The sequence below is a fragment of the Miniopterus natalensis genome, chromosome 15 (genome assembly GCF_054644295.1).
Source record: "Miniopterus natalensis isolate mMinNat1 chromosome 15, mMinNat1.hap1, whole genome shotgun sequence".
In the NCBI taxonomy this organism is placed as follows: domain Eukaryota; kingdom Metazoa; phylum Chordata; class Mammalia; order Chiroptera; family Miniopteridae; genus Miniopterus; species Miniopterus natalensis.
In genome coordinates this window covers 7,778,086-7,788,415 of record NC_142095.1, presented here as the reverse complement: position 1 = coordinate 7,788,415, position 10,330 = coordinate 7,778,086, and the positions used below count along the sequence as shown (strand labels likewise).

At 50.0% G+C, this 10,330-nt stretch overlaps 1 protein-coding gene and 1 pseudogene across 3 annotated transcripts; one reads left to right on the top strand and one right to left on the bottom strand.

Moving 5' to 3' along the window:
• SLC25A38 (solute carrier family 25 member 38) lies at nt 1-8,708 on the top strand. 3 transcript variants are annotated; one of them, XM_016196159.2, is made up of 7 exons: nt 4-347; nt 4,015-4,136; nt 4,697-4,781; nt 5,249-5,428; nt 5,692-5,860; nt 6,617-6,783; nt 8,214-8,708. In XM_016196159.2, exons 1-7 carry the CDS (start codon nt 279-281, stop codon nt 8,334-8,336), a joined length of 915 nt encoding a protein of 304 aa, XP_016051645.1. In that variant the 5' UTR covers nt 4-278; the 3' UTR covers nt 8,337-8,708. The 3 variants fall into 3 exon arrangements, with proteins under 3 accessions (XP_016051647.1, XP_087680719.1, XP_016051645.1); XM_016196161.2 differs by lacking the exon at nt 5,249-5,428 and having other exon boundaries at nt 1-347; XM_087824593.1 differs by lacking the exon at nt 6,617-6,783 and having other exon boundaries at nt 1-347.
• Nucleotides 2,836-3,185, bottom strand: LOC148091407 (cytochrome c oxidase subunit 6C pseudogene; annotated as a pseudogene).
• Nucleotides 8,709-10,330: the final 1,622 nt, after the last annotated feature.

The window sequence follows — 10,330 nt, the reverse complement described above, 5'->3', positions numbered from 1 at the left end:
ACGTTCAGCCGCGCCGGCCGCAGTCCCGGGGTCTGGGCAGAATGTGCCGGGGGGCGGAGCCGCTGTGTCCGCTGAGCGAGTGAAGAGCCGCAGGTGGTTCCCGGGCGCAGGCTCGCGCGGCAGCCCGGGACCGCGGAGGTGTAGACGGTAGAGAGCCCCGGCCTTGGAGCGCGTCGCCCGGCTGCCTCCATCGCGTCACCTCCTCCGACGCCGCGAGGGCCGGGCCAGAGCTCCCGCCGACGGGGCCCCGTGCCCGGGGCACGCACGGGCCTCGCTCCATGATTCAGAAGGCACGCCCGGCGCTGCTGCAGCCTCAAGATGTCGGAGACAGGATGGAGACGCTCATGGTAAACCGCGGGGAGGGGGCGGCAGGGCAGGCGGGGGGCCGGGGCTGCGGCCCTCGCCGACCCTCTCCGGCGCCTCGGGTGCGCGCGGAGTTGGGGGCTTGGCGGGGAAGGAGGAGGGGGGAGAGGGTTGCAGCCCGGCGCTGGGGACCGACGGGCCAAGGTCGCGCTGCCGCGGTCCGTGGCGTCTGGGTGGGGGTGGGCGGCATCGCCGGGGCCTGGGCGGGCGGGAGGCGGGAGGCGCCCGTGAGCCCCGAACCCGGTGCCAGCTCCACGCTTAGAGTTGGACGCCTGCAGTGACAGGTGGGGGACACCCGGGCAGTTATGTGGACCTTCTCGAGGCCCAGTAAGAGCGCTAAGCCCGAGGCGTTGGGAACCATGCGGCGGGGAGAGGGGCCACCTTTGGGTCTCCAGCTCCCTGCGTGCGGGGAATAGGTGCGTGCGCGGAATAGGTGCGTGCGCGGAGCCGGCGCCGCGAGGCCACGCCCCCAGGCGTCCGGATTGGCTGCCGCGGTCGGGCCGCCGAGCCGCTATTGGTGGAGGCGGAGGCGCGGCTGGGCGGGTGCGTCCCGGGGGCTCGGGCGGAGCGGCGTTGGTAGTGGGCGGAGGCGGGGGCGCGGCTTGGCCTTGCCCCGGGCGGTCCCGGGCCCGCAGCCCCTCTCCCTGCGAAGCCTCTTCCGAGCCACTTTCGCTGGGTGCGGGGTGTACATATTTTTGTTTTTGTTGTTGTTGTTTTAATCCTTACATCTTTGAAAAAACGTGTTTACCGATTTCTCTTTCTGGGCCCCCCATCCCTCACCCCGAGATGTATTGGATTTACGATTGAATTGGATTTAGGATTTATTTTTTTTAAAGGGATGTAGAAATGGCTTTGAGACCCGGCCAATAGCTTGAAACCCTGGGACTTAGGACACATTTGTAACCTGTGTGAGCTCTAGTTTCAGTTGTAAAATGGGTTTAAATACCTAGCTCTCAAGAGCGTTGTGAGATTCTTGAGGTGGTGGGTATAGGTGCCTTGCCCAGTGCTGTTCTGGGAGCCCAGTGGAGGGTGGGTTGGCACAGTTAGGGCTGGAGACCACCGAGGAGGCCACTAGGATGGGTCGATGGGGGCAGACTCTGGCGAGGGGCCATCCGCAGGACTTGGCCATGAAGCAGGAGGTAGACTGAGGAGTCACGCGTCTCCCAAATTTCCCGTGGCTGCGCCAGTGCATTGGAGAGGAGGCAAGAGTGTGGGAACCGTTGACTGAGTTTCGCTGTGGAGTGTTGAGTCTGAGATGCCCGTGTGCCAGTGGGAGGTGGAGGAGGCTGGGAATAGCGGCTGTCCCGGGCAGGAGGGGTGGGCGTTGCCCGCCTGTGGGCGAGGTGGGTGTGGGCTGAGAGGCTGCAGCTGGAGGAGATAAGCGAAACGGCACCATCTGCAGGCAGACCCAGGGCAAGGAGACCTAGCCGGGCCGCAGGGAGAGGAGAGAGAACCCAAACCTGAGAAGGGAGGCCGTCAGCTGGCCCAGATGCACCAGAGAGGCCAAGTAAGAGAGCGATAAAGACGGGAAAGGGGTCCTGGGATGCAGCTGGGCCTTGGCCATCACGAGGGCCGCTTGGTGGGGAAGCCAACCTGGATGGCAAGTGATGCTGGGGTCCTGAGGAGTGAAGATCACAGAGGGGTAGGAGAAGGCCTGCCCTTGGGCTGGAAGCTGGGGCAAAGGCAGGGTGCCACTGGAAGAGAGAGGCCGAGTGCAGTAAAGAAGGGCTCACTGGTGCTAGGAAGTCTCCAGGAGTCCGAGAAAAACAACACTTGTGGGGATATGTGTTAGCAGAAGGAGAAGGACACCTCTCCTTGGGTAGGGGCTTTGTGCACCGACCCACACCTGTGGAAGTACACATTTTGCTCAGTTTCACTTGCTGTCTTACCAATTCTACCACCCTTTGATACTTTTACAAGCTACCTGAACATGGTTATAAGAGCTGGTATTTATTACCTGAACCTATCTAGTCCTTTCCCCAGCAGAAATTCCAGTTATAACGAGACTTGCTCTTTTGGTGGAATGTAGAAAGCTTTCTTCTCTGGGAAACAAATATCACAGGTTACAATCATTTTGGTTACATGACATGTATAAAGGCAACTTTATATTCATCTTAATAGTGTTTTAGAACCAGAGTATGTCCTTTATTTTAAATTAATGAGGGGAGTTCGGCTGGTGTGGCTCAATGGATTGAGCACCATCCCATACACAAAGAAGTCACCAGTTCGATTCCAGGTCAGGGCATAGGTGGGCTCTATCCCCATTGGAGGCGTGCAGGAGGCAGCTAATTGATGTTTCTCTCATCCAATGTTTCTATCTCTCTCTCTCCCTCTCTAAAAATAAATATATATTTTTTAAAAAGGAGGAGAGAGGTCTTTTTGAGTAGAACTTGCCAAGTGTCTGCCTTTGGAGAAGACTTTCTTCCTTGATTGGAATCCCGCCCCCCCACAATATTTCTTAATTGTTCTTTCATCAAGAGAAGCTATTCCTTAGCTGGAATGTGCATGTTTCAAAGTTCAGGAACACAGGTCAGTGACAAACTTCCATGGAACACAGCCCAAAGGAATCCTTGACATTCCAAAGTCACTTTACACCCTGAAAGATGTCAGCTTTCCTCATCTCCTCAGAGTCTTTCATGGAATCATAATTCCTATAGAAATCTGCACATATGCCTTCTTTCTTGGTGCAGCCACAGCAAACTTACAGAAAACTGCAACACCAGGGATACAAAGATTGCTCCAACAATATGAAATCGCAGATGGTTGGCCAGAAGGCCACTCATCTGAGGTTTTCTCAAAGCTCTGGAAGGTATGGTAGTCATATTTGCCTTAACACCAGCATCCTTCCTGATGGAGAAACAAATGGATGATCCCTGGGTGGATTTTTTAAAGTGCCTTTCACACCATGTGTGATCAGATCCAGGCTGGATTAGTAGTGTTAAAGCTAGATGGGCATGCTGTGAGGGCTCTGGAGCTTGCCTGGGGGAGAACATTAATTTTTGATGGAGTCCTGCCCTTCTGAGTGGTGCCTCTGAATTCACCGGTGTGAGTGCCTGTCCTGGCTTACAGGAGAGCCAGCAAAACAGGAAAGGCCACTGGTCCACAGCACCTTCTGCAAGCTGCTTAGGCCTCAGAGAGATGGGTGGGTGTATGAGAGGGGGAAAGTTTTAAATTAAGGAAATTCATAGGTTTCACAGGAAGTTGCCCATGTCTTACATCGTGGTGCAGCTTAAGGTTTCATTTCCTTTGTCTTGTTCCTATAAATATCTACTGGTCCTATCACCAAGGGAGCCTGGAAACCAGCCATTCAGAGTCCAAATACTGTGTTCAGTTGGTTTTGCTTTTGTGACTATAAGGAGATGGGCAATAACTTTTATTGTGGCCTAGAGAGGCGTGGTTGGTGGCATAATTCACAGGTGAAATAGACGTGTTGCTCAGTAGGAACAAAGTTATAATCAATACCGAGACCAGAGAGCTCCCCCTGAAGTGCATTGTGCTCTCAGAGACCTTGCAGCCCTGTTCACTCCAGCTGTGCTTTTCCCTCCTCCAAAGTCTGAAGCTTATACAGGGCACTGCCAGGTGAGCTTCTAGACGATCTTTCACCGGTGAGGCCTGTGGCGGTGCTGCTCACCGCGTTCTCTTGTCCTGCAGCTGCACCCGGTGATCAAGGCTTTCCTGTGTGGCTCCATCAGTGGCACCTGCTCTACCCTTCTTTTCCAGCCCCTGGATCTCCTCAAAACACGCCTGCAGACTCTGCAGCCCTCAGCCCATGGGTAAGGCCTGCTGCCCCCATTTCCTTGAGGAGCTGGTCTCAGCAACTTCTCTCCCACATAGGAGGTTCTGTATGGTGGTGTCAGCCTCCATTCTGTTCGCTGCTCACCAGGACACAGGCCAGGCCCAACTTTCCTGGGTTTACATTAGTTAGTGTAATTAATGTAATTTAATGTTAATTGGATGGGGTCCTTCCCTGAGCAGCTTCCTGGGATCTCCCTCGGTGACATTTGCATTTTTTGTGCTAGTCCATAATGTCATACCTGTGCTGCGAGTATTGTCTTTTTTGTGTTCCCCATGCTGGGTTCGGCACTGTGGGAAATATACAAAACATATGTAAAATGGAAGGCTATAAAACAGGTTATCCCATTGCTTGTAGTATAAATGGACAGATAAACATGTAAGTGTCAAACCATGACACATAAGAACTCCATTGCGATGCACATTGTGAATTCTTAAGTGTTCCGGGAAGAGTCCACACGGAGTCTTTGAGCGGGCAGTTTCCTTATGAGGACGCCGGCTGAGTGACTTCCCTCCCTGCCTCCCTGTTGTCTGCCCTCAGGTCCAGACGCGTGGGGATGCTGGCTCTGCTCCTGCAGGTGGTCCGCACTGAGAGTCTTTTGGGCCTGTGGAAAGGGATGTCCCCTGTAAGCTGCCCTTTGGCTCTTCTCTTGCACCCTCTCCTGTAACTAGCCATTTCTCATCTACCCCAGTATCCCCTCAGCAAACGTGAGCGTAGGAAGTGGCGGGAGGGCCTGTGTGGTCTTGCTGCCTGTCTCATGCTGTTGCTGACTCCTGGGGGGGGGATAGCTGGACACTAACGCGGCCTGACTTGTTAGTGCATCTTACACCTTGCTCCCCTTCGCAGGTGGCGGGATAGCTCTCAGGCACACCCTCCACCCTTGTGCAGAGTTCCCCAAAGGGATTAGGTTGCCCACGGGAGTGACTGATTGGATCACACCCCCTGCTGGCCGCCTTCCTGTCCCCTGTTGGTGTTCCCCCCCAACTACTTGCATGCAAATGCTGGGTCCTTTGGGAAAACCCAGCTAAGACAATATCTTATAATGCGGGTCTTTGATTTCTCTCCTCCAACTCTGCACCCCCTTCGCCGCAGTCCATTGTGAGGTGTGTCCCTGGCGTTGGCATCTACTTTGGCACTCTGTACTCTCTGAAGCAGTACTTCCTGCGAGGCCATCCTCCCACTGCCATGGAGTCGGTCATGCTGGGGGTGGGCTCTCGTTCAGTTGCAGGGGTCTGCATGTTGCCCATCACTGTGATCAAGACACGGTACGAGGTGAGTTTGACTACTCTAGGCCCTCGGGGTGGGTAAACAGAGGCGTTGGGCTCTTGAATCAAGTGGCCACTGATGTCACCTCCCAATTTATAATCTAACATAAAGGCTGATGTGGCCAGAGTACCCATTTGTGTGTGCAGGCCAAGCCACGTGTGAACCACAGCCCAGTGCCCTGGTAACGCCACCCACCCTGAAGTTGGCTTGCTTCACTGCTCAAACCCAGGGTGGCCCTGCGAACCCCTGGTTCTGTGCTTCCTTTGCAGAGTGGAAGGTATGGCTATGAGAGCATCTACGCAGCCCTGAGGAGCATCTATCGCAGTGAAGGGCACCGGGGCCTCTTCAGTGGCCTGACAGCGACACTCCTTCGTGATGCTCCCTTTTCTGGAATCTACCTAATGTTTTACAACCAGACCAAAACCATCGTGCCCCATGGTATGGATGAAGAAAGGTGTGGTGGGGAAGAGATCTCCCGAGACGCATTCTCAGCACTTCTCTGTGACTATTTGTTTCTCTTAGCAGCCCCAGATCCTTAGCAGAGTTTTAGGAACCGACCTGGGCATTGTGGTGGGTAAGGGCCGGGCATTGGGCTGCAGTGGGCATCACAGACATGGCCCGTCTTTTAAGTGTAGCCTTTGGAAAGGGATGTACTGTGATTCTTGAGTGGGGGGCGGGGGAGGGTGAAATTAAGCACTTTTACATAGGTCCTGCAGGAATACTTCCTAAATTTGCCTGATTCTAAGATTGCAGGAGGACCACATAAGTGACAGTGTGTCCCCAGTGTCTTACATCAGGAAGTTCATGACATCAGTCTGACTCATTGTAGGTGATGTTAACTTTATCATGTGGATATGAAAACTCAATTTCTGTTTTCTTTTGTAATTTGTAAGTATCTCTGTGGGGAGATACTTTGAATCTACGTAAACCCATATAAAACTTCCTGTTCCTTTCATCCATATGTTTCAGCATCAGTCATTGGTTCTTGCTTGAATCAATTATCTGATGGTTATAAAAAGGTGAAATTTTCAGTCCATTATTCCATCTACATTTATTAATTATACCTTTAAAATTTTAAGCTCTTAACTCTTCCCCTTCTGGCTTTGGGGAAGAACTAGTAGGCAACTTGGCATTGATATCTGTCTGATGAGTGAGATTCAATTATAACTGAGCGTTACCTGCATCCTGTTTCAGACCAGTTGGACGCAGCCCTCGTCCCTGTTGTACATTTCAGCTGTGGGATATTTGCTGGTATTCTGGCCTCACTGGTGACGCAGCCCGCAGATGTTATCAAAACCCATATGCAGCTCTCCCCAATGAAATTTCGGTGGATTGGCCAGGCTGTGACAGTCATCTTCAAGGTAAGGCAACAGAATAAATATTTATTCTTACTGTGGTAAGGCTCTCCCTCTAAGTAGTGGTAGCTCTTAGCCTTTACACCAGGGATGGGGAAACTTTTTTCTGCCAAGGGCCATTTGGATATTTATAACATCATTCGCAGGCCATACAAAATTATCAACTTAAAAATTAGCTGTGAAAAAAGCTCCTAGATTTAATGAATTTCATGTCCCTCCTGTGGTTGCCTTAGCAGGGCTAGACAAAGTGATTTCACGGGCTGGATGTTGCCTACCCCTGCTTTACACAATAGAATCACCTGGGAGCTTTAAAAAATCCCCATTCCTAGGTCACAACCCAGGTATAAGCATTTTAAGTTCCCGAGTGGTTCCATTGTGTTCCCAAGTTTGAGAACCACTGCTGAAAAGCAGCGGTTGGGTTTTTTGGGGTGGGAGACCTACAATAGGACAACCTGTAGTATTTGTTAGGCATATAGATTGTTGGGTTCTACCCCGGATCTGTTGAATTGGGCCATCTGGGGGACCCAAGGATCTGATCAAGGATGCAAGACAAAGAAAAAACCCACAAACACATTGGTTTCTAGCAGTTTGCTCTCATACAAAGGGTGTTACTGAAGATAAACACAGTAGATGTAAAGTGCACTGAGGGACTACTTAAAAGCCACTGAGTTGGCCCTTGGGAAACGTGCTGTTATCACCCAACAGTTACTCTTGTTCACAGTAAATTTGCCACCTATATCTTTAGATTTTCCCGTACTTCTCAATTTTTCTTGCAGTAGCAGAAACATGTAAGCATATGCATCAAGTACTGTTCCACTGAGATATAAGCGGATATTTATGAATCTCATCATGTCCTCGCACTGCTTAGGTTGCTTGCTTTCTTTTCTGTACCTAAAATCATAAAGTTTGAAACATTCTTCAGTATATGTGAAAATGGCAGGTATGAACAATCAGAATGAACCAATCAATCTAGATTATGAGGGAGGAAAAAGAGGTGTTTTGTCTTTAATTCTTATATAGGGTCACCAAGAATATACAGTGAATTACCAAAAAAAAAAAAAAAGGAAGAAAAAAATTCCTCCCTAGGCAGAGAAATTGCCAAAAAGGCACCTTTTCCTTTAACCTGGAGCAAGGGCCCTAAGCTGGGCCAGCAGACCTTGGTCTGGATTTCAGCTGCCACTTGGGGCCTGGTGCGTCTGTGCTCTGCACAAGCTGTCCACCTGTACAGCTGAGAAATAAATCCCCCTGCATAGAGCAGCTTAGAAAGATCCAGTTTAGCAACTGTGCAAAATTGTTTTTAAAGTTTATAGTCTTGGACCCATTAGTCATAGTTTTGACATTATTTATAAATGTCTAAAAACTAAGACTCAAAAATGGAGTAGCACGGTATATAATTATATTGCTACTTAGAGTTTTGACATTTGTTTCCCTCCTAGGACTATGGGCTGCGTGGCTTCTTCCAAGGCGGTGTCCCCCGGGCCCTCCGCAGGACGCTGATGGCTGCCATGGCATGGACAGTCTATGAAGAGATGATGGCCAGGATGGGCCTGAAGTCCTGACCCAGAGGGGCACTGGGAAAAGATGGGATCTGTTGCCCTGCCTGGTTTCAGCCCAGGGCTGCTGCATCTCACTATCCCGGAGTGAGGTGAAGTCCCATCTAGAAAGCCAGGCAGATATGTCACCTTGGTACCCAGTTCAAGTAGAGAATAGATGGGCCTGACTCTGCCTTCAGAATCTCCCTAAAGAGGAGTCACTGAGACATACAGCATGTTGGGGAGTTAGGAGAAGGGTTTGCACACCCTGCCAGGCTACTTGAAAGTATTTCCCAGGAGAGAGCTCTGTCGGGGGTCTCTGCTCCAGCCACCCACCTACACCATGGTGCCTCTTTGGGTCTGTTCTTGGGCAAGGAATCCAAAGCCACAGAAATTGTGGGCTGCAGTGGCTGAGGAGCTCCAGCGGGGGGGGGGAGGCGGTTAGGGAGGCTGGTTCTGCAGAAAGAGGAGTCACTGTCACCAGGCCAAAGTCTACGGCTGCGGAAGAAAAGGTGTCATGACTGTATTGGTTCCTCGTCAACCTCGCAGAGGCTCTGCAGAATGGGGGACAGTGACTTCCTAGCCTCTAAGTGTCTAAAGTTTTGTGGGTTTTTTTTTTAAATCTTGGCCCAGCACTGTTTCAACTCTGAGTTCTGGCATTTTTCTGCAGCTAAAGTTCAGATAAATAAAATGAAGCACTTTGTCATTGAAAACTGGAAAGCCTAAATAGTGCCATCACTCTGTTTTAAGACCTAAAACTTTTAAACAACTTTATGTTACTTGTCATTAATTTCATATATACAAGTCAGTGATTTTTAGCAACTTTACTGAATGGTACAACCATCGCCATAAACCAGTTTTAGACACATTTATCTGGCCCTAAGACCTCATTTACAATTAATACATGTTCCAAACCCCAGCCCCAGGCAGCCACTGATCTGCTTTGTCTGTAAATTTGCCTTTTCCCTATACCTCATAATGGAGCCATACAGTATGTAGGCTCTTGTGTCTGGCTTCTTTCACTTTGCAGAATGTGTTTGAGGTTCATTCACCTGTGATGTGGCATATTCAACACTCCTTTTTTTTTTTATGGCAGAATACTATTGAATGGTATGCCTCTACCCTGTGTTATTTATCCATTCATCGGTGGACTAATATTTGAATTGTTTCCACTTTGGGGCTTGTGAATGATGCCACTATGAACATTCATGTACACTTGTTAGTGTAGACATGCATTTTCACTTCTCCTGCATATACAGGGGTGGGCAAAAATAGATTTACATAATGCAAATAAAAAAATACAAGAATAAATTCTCCCGTACTCACAACCATAAACCCACTTTGGCCTTTTCTATCACTTTCAAGCTTAGGAAAGGGCCATTACTAAGCAGCAGGAAGGGGAAGTTTGGTTTCCTGGTTACTAACATGGCCTGATCCAGGTGGCCCAGGTTGAAAGCCTGGCTCTCCGCCTACTAGACACACCTGAAATTGTGTAAGAGATGGGGATGGTGATATTTCCTAACCCAGCGTGGAGGTGAGGGTTGCGTGAGCAATGTGTATTCGTTTCCTAGGGCCCCCCCAACAAATTAGCACAAACTGGGTGGCTTCTAACAACAGAAATGTATTCTCTCACAGTTCTCCATCCTACAGCCTGAAAGCACGGTGTCAGCAGGGCCATTCTCGGAAGGCTCTAGTTCCTTGTCTCCTCCAGCTTCTGGTGGCTACTGACAATTCTTAGCACTCATCACTCCAGTATCTGCCTCTGTGTCTGTCCAAATTTGTCTTCTCTTAAGGACACCAGTCATTGGGTTGGGCCCACCTACTCCAGAGTGACCCCATCTTAACTTGATTGTATCCGCAAAGGCCCTCTTTCCAAATAAGGTCACATAAGAACTGGGGGTTAGGACTCCAACATATCTTTTTTGGGGACACAAGTCAATGCATAACACATTAAGTTCAATGATTTATAAGTTTAAGTTTATACTTTAGGTTTTAGGTTAAAATGCACTATTCAAAAAAAA

What these genes read in the sequence shown, in the direction of transcription:
- SLC25A38 (XM_016196159.2), top strand. Translation starts at nt 279, where the DNA reads ATGATTCAGAAGGCACGCCCGGCGCTGCTGCAGCCTCAAGATGTCGGA. An exon ending in CTGCAGCCCTCAGCCCATGG is followed by an intron (nt 4,137 to 4,696) that starts GTAAGGCCTGCT and finishes GTCTGCCCTCAG; the next exon opens with GTCCAGACGCGTGGGGATGC. An exon ending in TGTGGAAAGGGATGTCCCCT is followed by an intron (nt 4,782 to 5,248) that starts GTAAGCTGCCCT and finishes CCTTCGCCGCAG; the next exon opens with TCCATTGTGAGGTGTGTCCC.